At 41.4% G+C, this 24,332-nt stretch overlaps 3 protein-coding genes across 3 annotated transcripts; all 3 read right to left on the bottom strand.

Annotated features, from left to right (window-relative positions):
* Positions 1 to 3,365: 3,365 nt before the first annotated feature.
* LOC133055093 (olfactory receptor 4X1-like) lies at positions 3,366 to 4,295 on the bottom strand. The gene has a single exon (XM_061140561.1). The coding sequence runs from the start codon at positions 4,293 to 4,295 to the stop codon at positions 3,366 to 3,368; it is 930 nt and encodes a 309-aa protein (XP_060996544.1).
* A 10,532-nt stretch (positions 4,296 to 14,827) lies between these two features.
* Positions 14,828 to 15,757, bottom strand: LOC133055081 (olfactory receptor 4X2-like). The gene has a single exon (XM_061140555.1). The coding sequence runs from the start codon at positions 15,755 to 15,757 to the stop codon at positions 14,828 to 14,830; it is 930 nt and encodes a 309-aa protein (XP_060996538.1).
* Positions 15,758 to 22,738: 6,981 nt separating this feature from the next.
* Positions 22,739 to 23,752, bottom strand: LOC133055070 (olfactory receptor 4B1-like). The gene has a single exon (XM_061140546.1). It carries the CDS (start codon positions 23,750 to 23,752, stop codon positions 22,823 to 22,825), a length of 930 nt encoding a protein of 309 aa, XP_060996529.1. The 3' UTR covers positions 22,739 to 22,822.
* Between the last annotated feature and the right edge of the window lie 580 nt (positions 23,753 to 24,332).

The raw sequence follows: 24,332 nt of genomic DNA, 5'->3' as shown, positions 1-24,332 counted from the left end.
ATCAAACCAGTCAATCCTTAAGGAAATCAACCCATTCATTGGAATAACTGGTGCTGAAGCAGAAGCTCCAATCCTTTGGCCACTTGATGTGAAGAGCCAACTCACTGGAAAAGACCCTGATGCTGGGAAAGAGTGATGGCAAAAGGAGAAGGGAGCAACAGAGGTTGACATGGTTAGAGAGCATCACTGACTCAATGGGCATGAATTGTGGCAAACTCCTGGAGATAGTGAGTAACAGGGAAGCCTGGCATGCTGTAGTCCATGGGATCACCAAGAGCTGGAATGCAACTTAGCGACTGAACAACAACAACGTTTCACCCAATTCCCTTGACATTAACCACTCACATAAAGTACAATACTTCTAGTTCCATACAAGTCTCACATTTTTTTAAATTATGAAAAAGACTCTGAATGCTATGAGTCTCATGATACAGTCTGCAATTACAATAGAAAGACACAATAGTGATATCATCCCAAAAGGGCTGAGCAGGCTGAGTCAACACTGCATGTTCAGGAGAGTTCACCCTGATTGGACATGCTACATATTCTGAGGCCTGCCTTCACTTTCATTGAGGAAGGTCTTGCCCTGACTCTCTGGACTTGAACGTTAGATGTTTTCCCTGCTCAGCATATTGAGTGCAGCACTTTCACAGCATCATTTTTTAGGATTTGAAATAGCTCAACTGGAATTCCATCACCTCTACTAGCTTTGTTTGTAGTGATGCTTCCTAAGGCCCACTTGACTTTACATTCCATGATGTCTGGCTCTAGGTGAGTGATCACACCATCGTAATTAACTGGGTCATGAAGATCTTTTTTGTACAGTTCTTCTGTGTATTCTTGCCACCTCTTCTTAATATCTTCTGCTTCCATCAGGTCCATACCATTTCTGTCCTTTACTGAGCCCATCTTTGTATGAAATATTCCCTTGGTATCTCCAACTTTCTTGAGGAGATCTCTAGTCTTTCCCATTCTGTTGTTTTCCTCTATTTCTTTGCATTGATCACTGAGAAAGGCTTTCTTATCTCTCCTTGCTATTCTTTGGGACTCTGCATTCAAATGGGTATATCTTTCCTTTTCTCCTTTGCTTTTCGCTTCTCTTCTTTTCACAGCTATTAAAGAAAGCTGAGCACCAAAGAATTGATGCTTTTGAACTGTGTTGGAGTTCACAACTGTGTGGTGTTGGAGAAGACTCTTGAGAGTCCCTTGGACTGCAAGGAGATCGAACCAGTCTATCCTAAAGGAGATCAGTCCTGGGTGTTCATTGGAAGGACTGATGTTGAAGCTGAAACTCCAACACTGTGGCCACCTGATGTGAAGAGCTGACTCATTGGAAAAGACCCCGATGCTGGGAAAGATTGAGGGCAGGAGGAGAAGGGGACGACAGAGGATGAGATGGTTGGATGGCATCACTGACTCAATGAACTTGAGTTTGGGTAGGCTCCGGGAATTGGTGTTAGACAGGGAGGCCTGGCATGCTGAGGTTCATGGGGTCACAAAGAGTCAGACATAACTGAGTGACTGAACTGAACTGCTCAGCATGTAGGTAATTTCCTAAAGCCTGCCACTCCATAACCAAACCATAGAACCTGGCCATAACCAATCAAGAAAGAAGTGTGAGTATATTATATTAGGGTGACTTTAAACTTTTTTAAGATTTTGAATTTTTTATCAATGTAAATCAACAAGATATATGTTACAACATAAAACATAGGTGTTTGTGGTTGATTCAGAAGGCAATGGGGAGTCATGGAAGTCTTGAGGAGAGAAACACTAAAATCAGAGAAGTGCTGTCTGGAAAGATTTATGGAAAGAAATCATCTGCTGTGAGTGAGGGTCAGTGCCAGGGTTAGAGTTTGAGGGGTATGTTCTTCTAATGTGGGAAGGTAGTTATAGATATTAGGACTCAAAAAAATATGATTGAAACATGATTGACAAGCAATGAGGACCCAAGGGCAGTTAACTTCATACCGTAGTCAACAGGCAGCTCGAGTGAGGAATAGAAAGGAGCAGGGGTGCTCATGGATGGAGAGTGACAAGGTAACATAGTTGTGCAAGAGAGTGGGTTATCGGGGTGCTTTTTTCAAAGGGCTGAGAAACATGAGAATCCAAGAGGCTGAAGAGAGAGAAAACTAATGGTCCAAACAAATGAAGGTATAAGGAGGGAAAACAAGAGGAAGAGAAAAGGACAGACAGATGTGAACAGAAGAGAATTTTAGACATCGAAATGTGAATGGTACATGGAAAATATCTGTGCCTAAGTAGATACAACACCTAGTGCTTTCAGATCGCTTAAAATCTCCTTGTGGTTCCATTTAATAGCATGAGCTTATATGAATCTCTGTCGAAAGCTAAAACATCTTCTATTCTGAGGACTAAAACCTCCAGGATCAACTTGGCCTGCCTAGAACCCACTGGGCAAATCTTTGGTATGTCAGAACAATAAAATGTCTAAGCATTGGAACGGCCACTATTTCTCTCCTAAACTTTCACCTCCCTGAAGCAGCTCCTTCTCCACCTAACCTCTTCATTATTCCCAGAGAGACCCTGGTTTTCTAAAGAGTTCATTCTCTCCAAATCAGCCAATCTGCCTCAAGAGCACTGTCAAATGTGGAAGTGCAGCACCAGAAGACCCTTCCTAGACTTCATCCTAGAGACCCCTTCAATCCTGTCCAGTCCCATAAAGATGAAGGAACCAAAACTTGGGCATATATCCAGAGAAAAATTTGGCTCAAAAGTATTCATGCACCCCAATGTTCACAGCATCACTGTTTACAATAGATAAGACATAAAAGTAAGCTAAATGTCTATCAACAGGTGAATGGGTCAGAAAATGTGGTACATATACACAATGGAATATTACTCAGTCATTAAAAAGAGTGAAATAATGCCATCTGCTGCAACATGGATGGACCTGGTGATTAGTGAAGTAAGTCAGACAGAAAAACACAAATATCATATGATATCACTTACAAAATGATACAAATAAACTTAATTGAAAAGCAGACTCACAGACTTGGAGAATGAATTTATGGTTACCAGTGGGGAAGAGAGGGTTGGGGAAGGGATAGACTGGGAGTTTGGGATAGACATGTAAACACTGCTATATTTAAAATAGATAACCAACAAGGACCTACTGTACAGCACAGGAATTTAGTTCCATGTTCTGTAATAACCTAAATAGGGAAGAATTTGAAGAATAGAAAAGGAAGGAAGGAAGGAAAAAGAAAGAAAGAAATTATATGTTTTTAAAAAAAAAAGATGGTGGCTGGGCCAAGACCTCCCGGTCAGTTAAATGTAGACAGTGAAATCTCGGTACCCCAATTTCGTATGCCTTGCTCCCCGTTTTTCCCTGATGGAATCATCTATTTCTCTTCCCCACTCCCTTTCCTCCGCATCAGTCTCCTCAGGGCGTTTTTCACTTCAGCATTCCTGAGTGAGTAAATGACGGGGTTTAAGAGAGGTGTGACCACCGTGTAAAACACAGCGATTATTTTGTCTACAGGGAGGGTGATGCAGGGCCTCATGTAGACAAAGGAGCAAGGAGCGAAGAACAGGGCCACGACCGCGAGGTGCGAGGCGCAGGTGGAGAGGGCCTTGCGCCGGCCTTCTGAGGTCTGGGTCCTCAGGGCGCGCAGGATGACCACGTAGGAGGCAAGCAGCCCCGTGAAGCTGACCACGGAGATGGAGCCGCCATTGGCGACGATCAGCACGCCGACGAGGACGGCGTCTGAGCAGGCCAGCTTCAGCAGCGGGTGGACATCACAGAAGTAGTGGTCAAGGACCTTGGGGCCACACAAGGGCAGCTGGAAAATGAGGAAGGTTTGCCCGACCGAGTGCAGCAAGCCCCCACCCCACGCCGCCCCCAGCAGGAGGCCACACACCCTTCGGTTCATGACGACCGTGTAGTGCAGGGGCTTGCAGATGGCCACGTAGCGGTCGTAGGCCATCACCGTCAGGAGAAAGATCTCGGTGCCACCAAAGAAATGGAGGAAAAATATCTGTGTGATGCAACCCTTGAGGGAAATGACTCTCCTCTCCATAAAAGAGTCCAGGATGAGTTTGGGGGCTGTGACAGAACAGTAGCAGATCTCCACAAAGGACAAGTAGCTGAGGAATAAATACATGGGGGAGGTGAGCCCTTTGCCGGCCATGACGGTCACCACAATGAGACCATTACCCAGGAGGATGGCCACGTATAAGAGGAGAAACAGCACAGAAATGACCTTCTGGGCATCCCGGTTCTGGGAGAATCCCAAGAAAATGATTTCAGTCACATTGCTTGTAGCAGCCATGTTCTAAAGCTCAGGAGCTGACACCTGAAATCACAGAAACCAAAGATGTCTCTTCAATAGTTCGGAGCATCCTTTTCAGACCTTGAGGAAAACTGTCCTTCTGCTTCCTCTTAATCCCCTCTGCCTTGAGCTTCTCCAAAACATGCTCTCCTTGAGACAGATGGGAAAGACAATGGTCATCAAAGCTTGATATTTTTCCCAAAGCAGGAGCTGAGCTGGTAATAACGCTTCTTTGAAGTGTTTTCTCTTATTCAGTCACTTCATTAACTAATGAATCTTCATGGCAGAAATGAGAATATTTCCTACATAAAAATTGAAGCTCAGAGAAATTCAATGACACACAGTTCGTCTTTAAACTGAGGCCTACATCTTTCAAAATGTAGCTGCTGCTACTACATTTTCTACTCCTGAAGTGTGCACCTTATCTTTGGATCCATAATAAGAGTTTCAGTCAGTACTACTGTATACGGTAATATGGAACCAACTTTTGTAGTGGCTATTAGATGTTCTCAACCTCAGTTATGCTGCACTTATTGAATTGCAGCCTGACTCCCTAAAAGGCATAGGAGAGAGGCTGAAAGGGAAGAGACAGTCACCCTGCTTCATCCGCTATCCTTGGAGGTGGCTATGGAGCAGAGGAAATGTGATTAAGTCTTCAGAGGGCTCTGACAAAGGGTGATCAGACACAGAAAATCCATAATCACATTTCTGAAGCCGCTGTTCCCTCAAGGTAAACAAGCTCTGCCAGCAAACCTAAAGGCATCCTAAGACCATATTCACACTCTTCACAGCCAGCCTGCAGTCTAGTTCAGCTTCTGTGTGTTGATCCGGTGACAGAAACACAGGGTCTGGGGTCAGGAGATGAGTTTTCAATTCCAGCACAGCTATTTAGCAGATCTGTGATATTAAACAAGTCTATGATTTTCTTCCATGCCAATAAATTTCATCTGGAAAACAGAAATGACAATACCTTTTCCATGGTGCTGTTTTCCGGATTAAAAGAGCTCACAAGTTTTAAATAGTAATTGTATAAGAGGATAATTGATAAGAATATCAGATATAATTTTTATTGGAGTTTAACTGCTTTGCAATGTTGTGTTAGTTTCTATGAAAGCAAAAATAAGCAAATAGAACCTAATTAAACTTAAAAGCTTTTGTACAGCAAAGTGAAAGTGTTAGTCTGTCAATCATGTCCGACTCTTTGCAACCTCATGGACTATAGCCTGCCAGGCTCCTCTGTCCATGGGATTTCCCAGGCAAGAATACTGGAGTGGGTTGCCATCTCCTTCTCCAGGGGATCTTCCTGGGTCTCCTGCATTGCAGGCAGATTCTTTATCATCTGTGCCACCAGGGAATCCAGGCTTTTATACAGCAAAGGGAACCATAAACAAGACAAAAACAATCCTTAGAATGGGAAGAAATATATGCAAATGAAGCAACAGATGAAGGGTTAATCTCCAAAATACACATACAATTCATTCAGCTCAATATCAAAAAAAAAAAAAAAAAACAAACGGCAAAAGACCTGAATAGCTATTTCTTCAAAGAAGACATACAGATGGCCAAAAGTCACATGAAAAGATGCTCAGTATCACTGCTAGAGAAATGCATATCAGAGTATAATTGATTTATGCTTTCATTCTGCCTTATCACCCCATTAGTTCAGAGTCTGATGGGGACTCCATGTTCCCCACTTCAGAAGGTAGGCCTGACACCCATCTTTCTTTGCATAGACTCACAGCAGCCTCGGGATCTGACTTAAGCATCTTAGAACTAGCTTATGGAATAGTGGGCTATGGAATAACACAGAACTGAATATGCTAAGTGACACGCTAAGTCAGCTCCAGAGAGAAAAGCACTGTATGAGACCACTTGTACGATGTCTGTAGGGTAGTAAAGTTCAGAGAGACAGAAAGAATGGTGGTTTCCAGAGGCTGGGGGTGGGGGTACACGGAGTCAGTGCTTGGTGAGTGCATGCACAGAGTAGTTTGTGGCAATGAAAGATGTCCTTGAGATGGATGATGGTGACGGTTGCACAACAGTGTGTATGCTCTTTAACACGCTGAACTATGCACGTAAATGCTTCCCTGGTGGCTCAGATGGTAAAACATCTGCCTGTAATGTGGGAGACTCGGGTTCGATCTCTGGGTTGGGAAGATATCCTGGAGAAATAAATGGCAACCCACTCCAGTACTCTTGCCTAGAAAATTCCATGGACGGAGGAGCCTGGTAGGCTACAGTCCATCGGGTTGCGCTGGACACGACTGAGCAACTTCACTTGTGCACATAAAGATAGTTAAAGTGGTAAATTTTATGTTATTTGTGTTCTACCACAGATTGATAGACAGACAGAGATGAGAGAGAGACAGATAAATAAACCGAAGAGATTCCCATTTGCCCTTACCCATACTGACCTCCAAGAATAGAGATTAAAGCTTGGCAACTTTGTCCTTTCCACTTCCTTTCCCTTTTCTCTCTTATACGTACTAGGGCACCTGGTTCATTTCAAAGATTGCAGAGTAATTGAAAAACTAGCAGTAGCTGTAGGAAGTCCACAATATGACCCTCTTGCTCTGCATTCAATATTAGACACTCTTCAAGAGTAAGATAGTGGAAGCATCTACATTTTGGAAAATATAGGTCTCTGTTTAAACTGAGCTTTGTGGCCTAGAGCAAGGGACTGGACCTCTCTGAGTCTCAGTTTCCTTGTGTATAAAATAGACATCATAAAACTATACTCATTCGTGCGCCCTTCCCTTACCTCCCCATCAGGCTCCTCTGTATACCCAGCTGACTCTCTTGCTATGTGCCAATATTTCATCCTCAGGGTGTTTCAGTGAAGAACAGGAATCATAGGTGGGCATGCTTCACCCCCATGGCAAAAATGGCTGGGTTAGAAATGGATAATTTTTTCCACAAATAATTAATTTCACAAATTATTTCTGTGAAATTTAGCTTTGAATGCAAATGCTCTCTGTTTCTGTAATTGCCTTTGTTTAGGGGTGTCAGTGGGAGAGATTCTCTCAGAAGATCTGTAAGGACCACTTTAGTTTTCAAATTGAAAAAAAAAAATTAGTCGTACTTTTCTGTCTAACGTCATTGAAGGTTAACAGAATAACATGTATATTTGGTGCAATCAAGTTTTCTCTAAAAAGTTAAATTTTTAAAGTATTTAGATTGGAAGAAAGAAAAATAAGTTGACATTTATTGAACTTCTGAATAGAAATGGAAAACATTTGAGAAAGAATTGCATAAAAAGGTCATCAGACTGTATATTATTGACAGTGGCAGTGACATTTTACCTGTGGGGTAATTTTAATTTTAATTCTGACATTTTAACTGGGAGAACTAAAGAAGAGAGACTGAAAGATAAGATAATGTACTCTTATCAGTCAGTAAGTAACTGCACATTTCCAGGGTTTATGGTTAAGAAAACCGAAACAAGGATGAACACAGAAGCTTAAGATAGATTAGACCCAATAAACAACTTCTGTGAAACTTCTTCATTCTCGTCCTCATCTATGATTTCTTATTATAATTTTCCTATCATAGAACTCTAGGTCCTGGGACTTCTGAAAAATAAGATTGGTCTGAACAGTCCCTCAGAGCTATCTGAGAAGCTGTATTCCAGGCTTAAGTCCTCAATAAGTCCAACAAATAAAATATAATTTTTAATAAATTGATCTGACTGCCTTTTCCAGTACTCATTTTCTCCTACTTTTTCTCCAAAGATATTCTATCACCAGAGGAATAAGATGCCCAGCCTCTCCTCACTAGTGTCCCTTACTGAGTAAAATAAACCGTTAGATTTGGAAGGAAGCTCGTGGATTTCTCTTCTTACAGAAGACCCAGACTCACACAGAGGGCTGGTGCAGAGCCTGGACTAGGATCAGTCTGCACAGCTTCCTGTCCAATACTCTCTCCCTTTCACATCTCACCCACTGACTCCTCCCACGGGTGCCCCCCGACAGCAGGCTTCCACACTGAACAGAGAGCGTGGAGAGAGAAGAGAGTCGTGTTGATAACAAAAGGCAAAGCAAAGCTAAAGAGTGAGCTCTAAAAAAAATTAACAGTAACGATGTGGACAATTATGTGCTCCTACTTCAGTTTTCCATCTTTACAGTTTTCTACTGTGACACCTCACATAGGGTAGGGAACTCAGCAGAGTTAATAAATATTGGAGGTTTGACCCCTGAATTATGCATCTGCTGCTACACCTATTTCAAAACGAAGGTATCATTGCAAGTATCTTGTAAACTATATAGATAGATAGATAGATAGATAGATATAAGTGTAATGAAGGTATGTAGTATAAAAAGTAAGCTTTTTGAAAATAATTCCAAAGTATGCCCCTATAGAGATTAAGTGAATAAGCTTACCTTGAATATTGCTTATTGCCTTGATTCTTAACTTTATCTTCTGAAACTTCCGTAGTCAGAAAACTGATTCACTTGCACAAGTCACTCCAGGTAGACAGAGATTTGTGTTTCACAGACACAAGGAAATATAAACAGTATGTTAGTTTGCACTGATCTAAAACTTGGAAATCTTGGGCCAAGATTGGTCCTCAGCAATGTTTAGGTTTCTGTGTAGTTCTATCTCCAGGTTTGAAAGAAGCTAATGCCTTCATTTTCACCAGAGACTTTTAGGCATGAAAGTGTTTTAGCCAGCCCCCTTGAATTTTTCAAAAGGATATTCTTGCATGACTCATCAGTTGATGAAAACTAGCTTTAACGCCCCCACGGTGACCGTTTTACAAGTGGTTCTGGTGAGGCTGACTGTAATATCTGCTCTAAGTCAAGCTACAGAGTCACTTTCTCCTCCTGTCATTGAAGTTGGCAGGAGAGACGTTAATAGGACGATATCTAAAGTGTGACCCATCTGCTGAAAGAGTGGGCAAATCTAAGAAAGACTGCCCATGATTGAAATACATGGAAGCCTGAGTAACAAAAATGAATGGTGCAATGAGTGTGAAGACCCCCCCTGAGTCAGAGTCTGTTCCACCCAAAAAAGCACCACTTAATGCTTACTGTCTTCTATAAACTCACAAGGCACCACCCATGCCAATATTTGTATGTGCCAATTCCAGCACTTAATGACTTTCTCATGAAGAGAGTTATAGGGGAATAGAACAAGATCCGTCTATCCTAAAACCCAGGAAAGTGAAGATTTAGAAAAATATTTGCTGGACGGTGAAACTGTGTGTTTAAGTGAATGAGATGGAAAACTGAGACAAGAGAATTGAATTCCCTGAACTTTTCTGGCATCCCCTGTCTGGGGAATTTCTGAGAATAGCAAAAGTCAACTTCCCAATTGTTTCCTTTCAGAAGTTAAGGAACTTATCTCTAATTAATCCAATTACAATGTTGGGACTTCTACTTGCCCCTGTATAATTAACAACCTCTTGTCCTGGCCCCTAGAGGTTTCCATCTGCATTTCAAGCAAATGATGGAGGAGAATCCAGTATCACATCATCCTTCTGTCCCACTGCAGACATCCACAAGAGGCTTTGCTGGCCGACTCTGACCTCACCCCTCACTAGCTCAGTGAAGTCAGTGAGTTCCAGGGAGACTGTAACCAAGAGGACCAGGACCACTTCTCACACATAGTCCACATGTGACAGTTGAATCACAGAATGCTAGTCGTTGAAGGGCCTTCAGGATCATTTTGCCCAACTCATTCATTTTATAGGTGCCCAGTCAAAGAGGGACAATCACCATTCCAAGCCACTCTGTGCATTGATAGCATGGTTAAACTCTTTTCCTAACTCCTAGTACAGAGGTCCCACTGTGACTCATTCTTAAAGTTCTAAGCATTTTACTACTGTAAGCACATGGTTTTCACATGCAAGGGCTTCAGAAAGACTATAGTTCCCTAACTTCTGGGCATAGTGTCTTAAGTAACAGCATGGTACATTTGTGTCTTTCAAGTTCTCTAACATCTCACATATAGTCACAGTAACACTCTATTAGAAACTAGCATTCCCACCTGACAGATTAGGTCACTGGGGTTCAGAAAGATGATGAGAATGGTTCAGACCTATATAAATAATAAATTTCCCCGTTGTGTCAAATGACTCGGTGTAGCATCTCCCATCCACGCAGAATGTGTCAGCAGCAGCTGGTGCCTCACTATGAAGCAAAGAGACCAGAATTAAATAGAACTAGAATATGCCCCCAGCCTGCTTCTGTTCTTGCAGCCATGCTACTTCCTTGGAGCTTTGTATGTTTGGCCAAATAAATTATAAAACAGTGGTGTATGCATGTGGCCTCCTCCTGTAACTCATCTTAAATACTTCAAGAACAGAAACTCTATTTTTAAAGCCCCAGGATTTCTCACTACTTAAAGGAACCTGTGTTAAACCTTTCTCCATCAATGCCTATCTCCATAACTTTTTTTTTTTAACTAAATGGCATTAGCTACTGTAATAGGCTCAGGATTTCTTAACTTCTCACCATTGTATCTCTGAAAAAGAAACAAATGTTGTAAAACCACTGTATGTTTAACAGCTTTTTTTATATCCAGAACCTGGGAAGACTTCTAGGAATAACACAGGCTGATGGAATGACAGGAAGTGATATAAACAATGGCCCAGGGTGTGCATTTCTGTGGCCAAAGATGCAGGAAGAGAGAGTTTCCTTTCTGCCTTACCTCACCCCTTTGAGTCAGAGACCCATGCGTATACATGCGCATGCGCATGCGCATGCACAGGCACACACACGTGCACACACCATCTGCTTAGAAAGAGTTAATACTGGTAGCTCAGTGGGTAAAGACTTCCTGCAATGCGGGAGACCTGGGCTCCATCCCTGCGTTGGGATGATCCCCTGGAGGAGGGCAAGGCAACCCACTCCAGTATTCTTGCCTGGAGAATCCCCATGGACAGAGGAGCCTGGTGGGCTGCAGTCCATGGAGTTGCAGAGAGTCGGACACAACTGAGCAAATAAGCATGAGTTAATACTGAGTTTAATTTTCTATTTTAATTGAAATAAACTTGAAAAGTAAGAATGGTACATATTTAAGACATACAGTGTGATGTTCTGACATGTGTATACATTGTGAAGGGCTTCCCCGGTGGCTCAGTGGTAAAAAATCTGACCACAATGCAGGAGCCGCAGGAGAAGCAGGTTCGATCCCTGGGTCAGGAAGATCCTCTGGAGGAGGATAGTAACCCACTCCAGTATCCTTGCCTGGAGAGTTGCAAGGACAGAGCCTAGCAGGCTACAGTCCATGGGGTCACAAAAAGTCGGACATGACTGAAGTGACTTAGCACACATGCGTGCACTACAGTTCATATCAGAGAACAAATATTTGCATTTAAACAGTCTTTCGAACCTAATAAAAAGAACCACAACCCAAATACGGATAGGGAAATTATAGGAACAGTTTATACAGAAAATACAAATAGCTTTTTCAGCCACACCAAGCAGCTTGTGAGATCCTAGTTCCCCAACCAGGAACAGAACCCAGGCTCGTCCCAGTGAAAGCGTGGAGTCCTAACCACAGGACTGCCAGGGAGCTCCCCAAATGTCTTTTAACTGTATGAAAAGATGTGCAACTTCATTCAAAATAAGGAAAATGAAAATTAAAATTATTGACTTCCCATTTTTTCAATTATTGGATTAGCAAAATCCCAAAATTAAGCAAAATATTTTACAAGAAACACAAAGTTGTTGGTGAGAGTACAAATAGGTGAAGGACAGTTTGGTAATATCTAAAGCAGTTTTATTTCTAGAACTACACCGTAGCATAGTGGCACATATTTAAATCGAAGTTGTTCACAGCAACACTTCAAAACAATCCAAATTTTTATCAGTGGAAGACTGAACAAGTTAGGACTGTATATCCATTCAATGAACACGGCAAAACTATAAGAAAGAGGAAGTTCTCCTTGTATATACAAAAATCTCCAAGACATATTGTTAAGTAACTAAAGCAAATTTCAGGTTCATTTACATAGTATGTCTGTGTAAAACACAGAGATAAAAGATATATATATACCCACTAGATAAACAATTTTCTCAGTTTTTTATTTTTCTTTTGGGGTTTCTTTAAACAAATACTAGAATATATATATATATAATATAATATATGTACTATATATAATATGGGATTTTATAATATACATTATAATATATATTAATATATAATATATACTATTATAAAATATATATTATACATTATATATTATGATAATATATAATATATATAAAATAATAATGTATTATATAAATATAATATATATTAATATATAATATAATTATAATATATTATATAAATATATAATATATTATAATATAGTGTTTAATAATTATATATTATATATCATATATTATATATCATAATATATGTAATAATATATTATATATTATATATTATATATCATATATATTATAATATCACAATCATATATATCATAATATGATGTATAATATCATAAATATATTAAATATATAATATATAACATATAATATATATTATATGTTACATATATCATATATTTTATTATATCATAATATATTTATAAATATAATTATAATATATATAATTATATGATAAATATAAATATATATTATATAAACATATTTATATATTATATATGCTATATATATTATATGTAATAATATATGTATTCTAATATTTGCTTAGAGAAACCCCAAAAGAAAACTAAGAAAATTGTTCATCTAGTGGGGATGTGGGAATGAGGTAAAGAATGGAATGAAACTTTCTACTTGGCTATCTTTTTATTTTGCTGATGTTTTTTAATGTTAAGAGTATATTATCATTTCACAAATTAAATTAAAATTTTAACTAATTTCTTTAAATATATAAGCTTAGTTGATCTTGTAAGATAATCTAAACAGACACAATGCAAAAAATCAAAAGAAAAACTGATAAATATTACTGTGTGGAAATGTAAAACTTTAAACACTTTAAAGTTTAAATGTTTACATGTTTAAAAACATTAAAAACTTTGTAAATAAGACTCAAAGCTAAATAATAATTAAAACTATCCTCCTCACTTACCAAAAAACCTAAAAATGCAAGTTGTACACAAGCTGTCTTTAATTTTCAAAATATTTTAACTTTAAAATAATTTCTGACTTACAAAAAAGTTGCAATAATAATACAAAGGATTCCTTTATATCCTTGATCCAAATATCCCAAATATTAATATTTTATCACATTTTATCATTCACTCTCTCAATTGATAAATAGATAGGCAGAATTTTTTCTGAAATGTCAGAAAGTTGGTGCTACTGTTCATTCACTTTTACATATCTTAATGAGCAATTCCTTGATCCAAGGACTTTCTAAGACATAAACACATTACAGTTGTCAACATCAGGAAATTAACTATGAGATCATTTATTATTAAAAATACCTCACCTACAGCACTTTTATCAACTAATGACCTTCATCTAGTACAGGATCCAGTCAGGGATCACAGGTTACATTTGGTTATCATCTCTCTGTAATCTAGAAAAATTCTTCAATTCTTTTGTCCTGTATTTTACAAGAACATAGGCTAATAACTTTGCAGGATATTCCTTAGTTGGTGTTTCCACGATATGTTGTCATGATTAGACTCAGGTTACATATTGTGGTAGGAATACCACAGTAATAATACTGTACGCCTCTCCAGTCTCAATACTGAGGATGCTAACTATGAGGAATTGTTTAATGGGGTGAATTCCAGGTTTCTCCACTGTAGACTTCTGCAACTAACTTTTGCAACTAATAAATATGTTGTGGGGAGATACTTTGAGACTACATGAAATCTTACTTCTCACCAAGAAAATGTTAAGTGATCATGTTCAATTCTGTCACAAAGAAGGTTACTACAGCATTTCTAAACCTCAATTTAACATTATGCCTTAAAGGTTTCAATAACTTTTAAAATAGTAAATTATTTATAGCAAGTGAAGGTGAAAGTCACTCAATCGTGTCCAACTCTTTGGGACCCCATGTCCATGTCCATACAGTCCATGGAATTCTCCAGGCCAGAATAGCAAGTGAGCTTCTTTAAAAAAATACAGTAAAATATTTCTATTCACAGATCCTGACCTCAGTATTATTTTTCCCTCAGTGTTACTTATATGACTAAAAAATTAGAAATGATCTAAACTTCTAACCATAACAATGACTTAAGTAACAGTATATCCATAAGAGGAAATATTTTACAAGTAATTATAATGAAGTTGAGCATGGAAACCAGTTAGAATACTCTAGAACTAACAAGTCCTGCGAACTGAACTTCGTCCCATTCTGCCCCTTCAGTTTGGACTAGACATCTTTTTTTTTTCTGACTACTGAAAAGATGGAGTAGATTTGCTTCCAATCTTTACATCTACTTAGACATAATCTTTTACATTTTTATTGAATGCAATAATATACATATTTTTATTAAAATGTTTATTGTGAGCATTTCTCTGTTTTTATTTTCCTCTATAATAGGATTTTTAAATGCTGGTCTTAGCATCATTCTGAACTCACAGATCAAGACCAAGACCAAGACCACAGATCAGCCTCTACCTCTCTTCTAGCTTCATCGCTCTGACCCACAGCCTCTTCATGGCCTTCTTCACTTCAGCATTTCTCAGGGAGTAGATGACAGGGTTGAGCAGTGGGGTGATCACCGTGTAGAACACGGCCACCGTCTTGTCCACAGACAGGGTGGTAGAAGGTCTCAGATAGATGAAGACGCAGGGCCCAAAGAACAAGGTGACCACGGTGATGTGGGACCCACAGGTGGACAGGGCCTTGCGCCGCCCCTCGGAGCTCCGAGTCCTCAGATGGAGCAAGATGACCACATAGGAGGCTAAGAGGACCACGAAGCTGATCACAGACAGGGTCCCCCCGTTGGCAACAATCAGAAGACCAACGAGGAAGGTGTCAGAGCAGGCAAGTTTGAGCAGGGGAAGCACGTCACAGAAATAGTGGTCGATCACATTGGGGCCACAGAAGGGCAAGCGGAAGATGAGAAGGATTTGGGCCAAGGAATGCACGAAGCCCCCCACCCATGCTGCTCCCACCAGGAAGGCACACGCCTGCCGGTTCATGATGGTGGTGTAGCTGAGGGGCTTGCAGATGGCCACGTAGCGGTCATAGGCCATCACGGTGAGCAGGAAAATCTCAGTGCCACCAAACAAGTGAATAAAGAAAACCTGTGACATGCAGCCCCACAGAGATATGGCTTTCCTTTCAGCCAGCAGATCTGAGATGAGTCTGGGGGCTGTCGTCGAGGCGTAGCAGATCTCCGCAAAGGACAGGTAGCTGAGGAAGAAGTACATGGGGGAGCCAAGGCTTCTGCTGCTCATGACAGTGAGGACAATGAGGAAATTCCCCAGCACGATGGCTACATACAGGAGCAGAAATATCACAAAGCAGACTTTCTGCACCAGCTGATTGGGAGAAAGTCCCAGGAAAATAAACTCTGTCACATTGTGTGTTTTAGCCATGATGTAGTCACCAGGAGGCAGTAATTTGGAAGGGTGATCTGAAATGATATGAAACAAAAGACTCCTTCCTTAAGGAGTGAATTATATAATAGTCCCTTGCGTACCTGAAATGCTACCATTCAAACTCTGCAACCTTTGAACCTTCTCAGAAATAGGAAATCCATCTCTGCAATCCATAGAACCCTAGGCTCAGTGACCCTCCTCTCAGAACATTTTGGAAATACTGCACTTTGCACATTGAATTGTAGGGCGTCCCAGGTGGCACTAATGGTAAAGAATCACCCTGCCAAAGCGGGAGATGCAAGAGACGGGGGTTCGATCCCTGGGTCGGGAGGATCCCCTGGAGGAGGGCATGCAACCCACTTCAGTATTCTTGCCTGGAGAACCCCATGGACAGAGGAGCCTGGTGAGCTACAGTCCACGGGGTCACAAAGAGTCAGTCACAACTAAAGCCACTTAGCAAGCACACACACATTGAATTTACTATAATTATTTTATGTGACCATCTGCCCCACCAGACTGAACTTTTAGAGCAGAGATTATTTCTTACCACCACTCTATCTCCAGTGCCAACTAAAGCACCTGCACAAAATCACACTCACTGAATGTACATAGGATGGAGGATCAGTGCATATAGATCATCCTAGCCTTCTTAGTGCAGTATCTGGTACATCACAGAAGTTCAGCAAATACTGAAAGAACAAAGGTCACCAAGGACCAAGACCACATCCTCTCCATCCCTGAATCCCAGATCTAAGTGCAGTGCTTGCCTCAGGCAAAGACCAGACCAGCGTGACAGCACTTTGCAAAATACCAAGGCCTTCCTGGTAGCATTCCCTTCACTTTCAAAGGGGAGTTGTAATGATCACATGATCACGAAACAAAACTCACCCAGAGTTTCTGTGCCTTTGATGTCTCACCCCAGATCTTTTTTCTGCTCTGGTCACAGAGGGGCAAATAACGCCCTGAGAACATCCCTCACGTAGTGCAGGTCTCAGTTATACAGTTTCAAAGCAGTCAGGCCAAGCTCACAACCAGAGCTCATATAGCTCAGGAGTTGCCAGATGGGAAATCGGCTCCCCTTTCCAGCCTTACGCTTGGGAATGTTGGGACTAAGCCCGTGGGTCTACTCCACCTGATTAAGAAGAACACAGAACTCTTGTCTCTCCATGTTCCACAGAAAAAGAAGAATTCTGGCAGCTCAGCCTTGAGTTCACCCTGCTAAGGGATGCCAGGGGGAAGGCATGATGATCAAATGAGAGACGACTGGTCCCCAGAGAGGCCATGTCTTTCCCCTTCCTCATCAGGCACCTGCCTCATGGGAAGCAGGACCTGGGTACTAACATCCCAAACTTCCTTGTAGGTAACATAACTTCAGAAGTCAATAGGGAATATATTAAAGTAATTTCACCCAGTGTTCACGGGGCACTTAGGCTGTGGGTCCCTATACCATGCAGAGGTCAGTTAGATCCACCTCTTGCTTATCACAAACTCAGTCATGTGACTTCACATGACAAGACACCACTCAAAGGATGGGTCCAAGGAATATGGGTGGTATGTGTCAGAAAACTGAGATAGCGCTTCTCCTGGCCTTTGGTTTGGACGAGGTTACAGGCATCCCCCACTTTTCATAGGTTCACTTCACACCACCACTATTTTCCTGTTACCTGTTTCCCGAAAAGGATTTTTTCCTTTTACAGAAAAAGATAAAAAGGGAAAATAGCAGCATTTGTCTTAACAAGTGAGCATTACAGAGGCAGCACACGCCCCAAGCAACTGGCACTGCCAAGCATTTCAGCATCAAGCTGCCGTAACTCTCAGCTGTGTCTGTGAGCATCGGTGGTTTATCTTGATTTGTTTTATGTGTCTGTTAGCAATATGTGTCCTAAGGTGATTGCCACTTTGCTTTACCTCATTTCAGTTTACCAAGGATGATATAGGAACACTCTAGTTTTTTTTGTTTTGTTTTGGGAATTTGGGGTGTTTCCTGTTTTTATTTACTTCCTTGGCTGTGGCGGGCCTTAGCTGCGGCACACGAGGTCTTCACCGAGGCCTGCAGGATCTTCCACCGTGGCATGTGGGCTTTCTCCAATGCCTGCACCTGGGGGCCTCTATCTAGTTTTGGCCGCGGGCTTAGTCGCCCTCAGGCATGATGGATCTTAGCTCCCAACCAGGGATGGAATCGCATCAGCAGGGTTGGAAGGTGGATTCTTAACCACTGGGCCACCAGGGATGTTCCAGGAATACTCTAAATTTTGGATGGAAGGAGAAACTGGTACAAATCAGTGGTTCCTAACTGGGGGCGATTTTCCTCTGAGAGGACATTTGGCAATATCTGGAGACATTTGTCCTTGTCACAGTTTGGGTGGAGATGTGTTACTCCTGGCGTCCAGTAGGTTGAAGCCTGGGATTCCAGGACATCCTACATGAACAGGACAGCCTCCCAAAAGTATCTGAACCAAAATGTCAACAATGTTGCCATCAAGATACCCTGATAGAGACATAGCAAGATTTCTCCTAAATTGATCGTTATTGAAACTAGGTATCTGGTACAGGTGAGTCTATTAACCATGCTATGATGATAACATCTGTATATGGTTTAAATTTCTTGTAACAAGAGATTTTAAATTTCACAAAAGAACTCACATTCTAGGGCCTCAATCCTTTATCATTCATCAGGGAAAAAATCAGGGTGTGCTGTCAGGAAAACAGTATTGCTAGGAAAATGGTTCTTAGGAATTCTTTGGTGGTCCAGTGGGTAAGACTTCATGCTTCCAGGGCAGGGGGCACAGGTTCAATCTCTGGTTAGAGAACTGAGATCCCACACGCTGTGCAGCGTGGCCAAAAAAATAAAATGCTTCTTGCACTTGGTCCAAACTTTCATGCTAATTAGGGAAACTGAATTATGGGTTTTAGTCATTTACTTGGGGTTGCACAGTCTCTAAGTGGTTAAACTGGATTTCAGTCGAAGACTCTGGCACCAGATTCAAATCCTTTAACAACCTCACTCTGCCCACATCATTATCCCCTAGGGTTCCCTCCACCAAAACTCCCTGTGGAAACATCCCTTATTTAATGAAAGAACTCTGACATTATTGAACACCAGGGTGACCAGCTCAGAGGAAACACAATATTTGGTCTAATATTATAATCTCATTCCTATTTTCACTGCTTACTATTCCAGCCTCCTTTGCATCTCAGCATAGACATATGACCTAGTTCTGGTCAATAGGAGTCAGAGTTGTTCTGGGGAATTTCTGGGAAATATTTCCCACAATAAAGTGAGAGCCTCTCCCTCCCTGCATGCGAGGAGATAACACCAAGAGCTACCATAGACATCTAGCAGCCAGGACGGGACAGCCTAGAGAATTGAAGGGGCACCAACCAGGTGCTTGGGCATCATAGGAATAACAAAACAACCCTGGGACCGCTGACCTCCCAGCTTCTTGTTGAATAAATAATAAACTTCACTATGGCTTAAGCCAGGGACAGGCAAATTTCTCTAAAGGGTTACATGGTAAGTATTTTAGGCTATGTAGACCGCACTGTTTCACAACTACTCATGGCAATCTAACTCAAAAACTGCCATAAATAAGAAGAAAAATACTGGGTACAACTATAGCCCAGTGAAACCTTATTTATGACCACTAACATATGAATTATGTATAACTTTCATGTATCACAACGTATTACCCTCCTTTGATTTTTTTTTTCAAACATTTAAAATGTAAAAACAATTCTTAGCTCACAGCAAAAGCAGACGATGAACTAGATTTGGATTGAACCGTATTTCAGTGGCCAGATAACAACCATCTAGAAAGAAAAGAAAACCATCTTGTAAAATTATCCAAATTAAGACATTAGTGATTAACAATAGTTTCCCTTCTAGCAAAGCCCTACTCCCCTGAAACAAAGCTCCTACTGGGGAATTTCAGATATTAGAATTATATTAATGGGATGAGGGTACCAAGGAAGTTAGAAAAGCCTTTCTGGCACTCCTGTGTGATCTCACTGATGTGAAGTCGCTCAGTCGTGTCCGACTCTTTACGACCCCATGGACGGAGGAGCCTGGTGGGCTACAGTCCATGGGATTCTCCAGGCAAGAATACTGGAGTGGGTTGCCATTTTCTTCTCCAGGGGATCTTCCCGACCCGGGGATCGAACTCGGGTCTCCAGCATTGGAGGCAGATGCTTTAACCTCTGAGCCACCGGGGAAGACAGGGAGGGATGAAACAAAAATGTAATCTTGTTTCCAGATTCAATCCCCTGGCCCGGGAAGATCCCACATGCGCAGAGCAGCTAAGCCCGTGCACCAATCTATTGAGCCTGTGCGCCAGAGCCCGGGAGCCGCGACCAAGGAGCCCACGCGATGCAGCTACTGAAGCCCGTGCGGTCTGGAGCCTGTGCTCCGCAACAAGAGAAGCCTCCGCAATGAGAAGCCCGAACCCTGCAAGTAGAGAGTGGCCCTTTGCTCGCCACAACTAGAGAAAATTCGCACAGCAATAAAGACCCAGCACAGCAGTAAATAAATAAGTAAATAAAATTTAATTCTAATCTCTCTCCACATGCCACAATCTTTCCACAAATCACAGCGTGCTGACACCAAGAGAAAAAGCGAATGAACCCAATGTTGTACAGGTAGAAGATAACAAGGTGGGAATTTAAATCCAAGTGTTCTTCCCTAAAATCTCTGCACTTTGCCTTATGGATCGCCAAAGAAGAGAAGACATTTAAATAAGAACAGCTCAGAAAGAGCTATGGTTGATACCAAGGAGTACAAGGAGCTTATCTAAAAATACAACATGACATGAACTACTCAGGTCTTATACGGGAAAAGATGGTATATAAGAAACCAAAAATATTTTGGGTGAAAACACAGTCTCAGATGCTCTGTACAGAAACTTAATAAAGTGGCAATTCTATCTTAATCTCACCAAATCTGACTTGAAGCAATATTTCTTCTGTCGTCATGACTCAAGCGTATTAGCAAGTTTTACTCACTAATGATAGCATCAGTGTTACTCTTGAGAGTCCCTTGGACAGCTAGGAGATCCAGCCAGTCCATCCTAAAGGAGATCAGTCCTGAATCTTCATTGGAAGGACTGATGCTGAAGCTGAAACTCCAATACTTTGGCCACCTGATGTGAAAAGCTGACTCATTTGAAAAGACCCTGATGCTGGGAAAGATTGAAGGCAAGAGGAGAAGGGGATGACAGAGGATGAGATGGTTGGGTGGCATCACCGACTCAATGGACATGAGTTTGAGTAAACTCCGGGAGTTGGTGACGGACAGGGAGGCCTGGCATGCTGCGATTCATGGGGTCACAGAGCTGGACACGACTGAGTGACTGAACTGAAGTGAATGATAGCATACCTGTTAACATTAAGATGGTTAATGTAGATTGTTTGTTAATTGGGGTGATTCTATAATGCCAAGTGAAAATTTCACCATTTCTATGCAAAGAAAATAATTGTAAAAGTGTACTCTAGAAACTGAAGCTTAGGATTGGATGCTGAGGCCATAGGACATTCTTTATTCTTCACATCACTGTGTATGAACCTTGACACCAGAGTTTACATGCCATTCATATATTCTGTTATCCATTAATCTATTTAATTTTGTATTCATTTATTCAACTTTGCTGAGGACATAGTATGTGCATAAAATTATGCCGACACTGAAGTAGAACATAAAGGTAAGTAATGTTCAGCCCTCAAGTAGACTTCAAGATATAAACATCCAGAAATAGCAATAGTATAAAATAGGCTTAAATACCCTAAAAAGCTGTCCACATAAGCAAAAGCCAGTTAGTTTTCACAGGAAGTTGTCTTCCCAACCCAATGAAATTGGCACATGTTTTATGAAGAGAATGGTATCTGGAAAAATTTTGAGGCCTGGTTCTGATCAGACTGAAACAGTGAAGGTTTAGACAGAGCAGGAGCCAAGGTCTTCTGGAACTGCCAGGGAAGTCTGAGGCCACATAGACTGATAAAAGGGTGCCCTCATTCCATCACTTAGTGGACAGGCAAGCTTGGTTGGATTCTCAGGAATAAGTCAGTTACTATTTTGCAAACAAGTTTCTTCAGTCATTTAGTAAATTTTTTACTGGTACCTAGATCTTCATTTGAGCTTCCCAGGTGGGTATGCAGTAAAGAATCCACCTGCCAATACAGGGGACATGATTTCAATTCCTGGGTCAGGGAGACCCCTGGAGAAGGTAATGGCAATCCACTCCAGCATTCCTGACTGGGAAATCCCATGGACAGAGGAGCCTGGTGGGCTACAGCCCACGGAGTTGCAAAAGAGTCAGACACCACTTAGCAACTAAATCATCAACAACAAATCTTTATTTATAAAATAAGCTTCATAGAAATTAAAGAACCACACATATCTAGAGCACCTAAGAATTATATATTTTATTGTTTAATGACCATGAAGTTAGAATAAAAGAAAGCTGACACAAAAGGAAATAGTCAGAAAATAATTTACAAGCGTGAATTCTGTGGGGCATTTGGGTTTAATGATGGCAGCACTGAGGTACAAGGGAAGCTTGGAATTTTCTGGTGGTGTCTAAAGGAAAAGGAAAATTAAATTCTCATCATCCTAGGTCAGTGTTGTAAAAACTAATAAAATAAAATAGAGACACAGATGTACAGAACAGACTTTTGGACTCTGTGGGAGAAGGCGAGGGTAGGATGTTTTGAGAGAACAGCATCGAAACATGTATATTATCAAGGGTGAAACAGATCACCAGCCCAGGCTGAATGCATGAGACAAGTGCTCGGGCCTGGTGCACTGGGAAGACCCAGAGGAATCGGGTGGAGAGGGAGGTGGGGGGGTGGGGGGGGATTGGGATGTAAATCCATGGCTGATTCACGTCAATGTATGACAAAAGCCACTACAATATTGTAAAGTAATTAGCCTCCAACTAATAAAAATAAATGAAAAAACAATACAACAAAAAACATGAACAGGTTAAATTTTCCTCTCTTGCTCATATTCACTAAAGTCAGAATCATATTTGGTCACCCTATACATACTAATTTTTTTTAATATTTTCATTTTTATTGCAACCCTGAGTTTACTTTCCTGCCCCACAAGCTCTTCAACGCAACTTTCATCTCTGCATTTCTGAGTGTGTAGATGATGGGGTTTAGCATGGGGGTGACCACCGTGTAGAACACGGCCACCAGCTTGTCCTCAGTGAAGGTGGAGGGGGGCCGCATGTAGAGGAAGATGGCGGGTCCAAAGAACAAGGTAACCACCGTGATGTGAGAGACACAGGTGGAGAGGGCTTTGCGTCTGCCCTCTGCTGAATGGTTCCTCAAGCTGACCAGGATGACAATATAGGAGGACACCAAGAGGAGGAAAGAAAAGATGGAGAATAATCCACTGTTGGCCAACACAACGACCCCCTCCACAGAGGTGTCAGTGCAGGCAAGCTTGAACAAGGGATGGAGGTCACAGAAGTAGTGGTCAATCAGGTTGGGACCGCAGAAGGGTAGCTGGAGAGTGATAATGATCTGAACCATGGAGTGAGAAAAGCCCCCCAGCCAGGAAGCAGCCAGCAGACGGTGGCACACAGGCCGGCTCATGACGGCTGTGTAGTGCAGGGGCTTGCAGATGGCCACGTAGCGGTCATAGGCCATCACCGTGAGCAGGAAGATCTCAGCAACTCCAAACAAGTGAAAGAAGAATATCTGAGCCACACAGCCCTCCAGGGAGATAGTTTTAATCTCAGAAAGTAAGTCTGTGATGAATTTAGGGACAACAGTGGAGGAGTAACTGATCTCCACCAGCGACAGGTGACTAAGGAAGAAGTACATGGGGGCACGCAGGCTCTTACTGACTCTAACCGTCAGGACAATGAGGCCGTTGCCCACCACCGTGGCCAAGTACACGGGGAGAAACACCACAAAGCATGCCCTCTGCACCTCTGGGTCCTGGAAAAGACCAGCGATAATTAACTCAGTCACGTTATTGGTCCTCGCCATGGAGTTGATTCATATGTACTGGACCGGAGGTAATCAGAAATCTGCAATGAAATGAACACCAATTATAACAAATTCATCTCATTTATAGCCAATTGGACAGTGTAAATCAGTTTACAGCAAAAATTTATCATGAACTCATTTATTTAGGCAATATGTGCTCATTGAGCATTAAATATGACCAATCTAACAATAGTTTATATATTAGAAAATGAGGGCTCAGAGAAATGGTTATTTACTCAGGATCACACAGAAAATAGCCAACTGTAGGACTCAGAATTAGGTTGAATTCATAGGGTTTCTTCTAACCCACCAGAAGATATTCTGAATTTAGGGAGTCATTCAAGTTCAGCTCTTATATTTTTACCATCTTCATTGCATTTTGATGGATCAAATTTATTGGGAAATCCCCATGACACACTACTACTCCTAAATTCTAAATTCCTTCTATCCCTCATCTTTTCTTCAGGGAATCATCCTCCCATGGTTAATCCTTCCCTTTCCAAAAGGCCCTCTGTATTGTTTTCTTCACTCCATTCTAGCCCTCAGCTCACTCAGGTCAGAGTCCTTCGCCAGCCCTGCA

Source organism: Dama dama, chromosome 1 (assembly GCF_033118175.1).
Source record: "Dama dama isolate Ldn47 chromosome 1, ASM3311817v1, whole genome shotgun sequence".
Lineage (NCBI taxonomy): Eukaryota > Metazoa > Chordata > Mammalia > Artiodactyla > Cervidae > Dama > Dama dama.
The sequence above is the reverse complement of the archived record's forward strand: the minus strand, read 5'-3'. Positions and strand labels throughout refer to the sequence as shown.

Excerpts from the sequence above, each read along its gene's own strand:
- LOC133055093 (XM_061140561.1), bottom strand. The coding sequence starts at position 4,295 with ATGGCTGCTACAAGCAATGTGACTGAAATCATTTTCTTGGGATTCTCC.
- LOC133055081 (XM_061140555.1), bottom strand. The coding sequence starts at position 15,757 with ATGGCTAAAACACACAATGTGACAGAGTTTATTTTCCTGGGACTTTCT.
- LOC133055070 (XM_061140546.1), bottom strand. The coding sequence starts at position 23,752 with ATGGCGAGGACCAATAACGTGACTGAGTTAATTATCGCTGGTCTTTTC.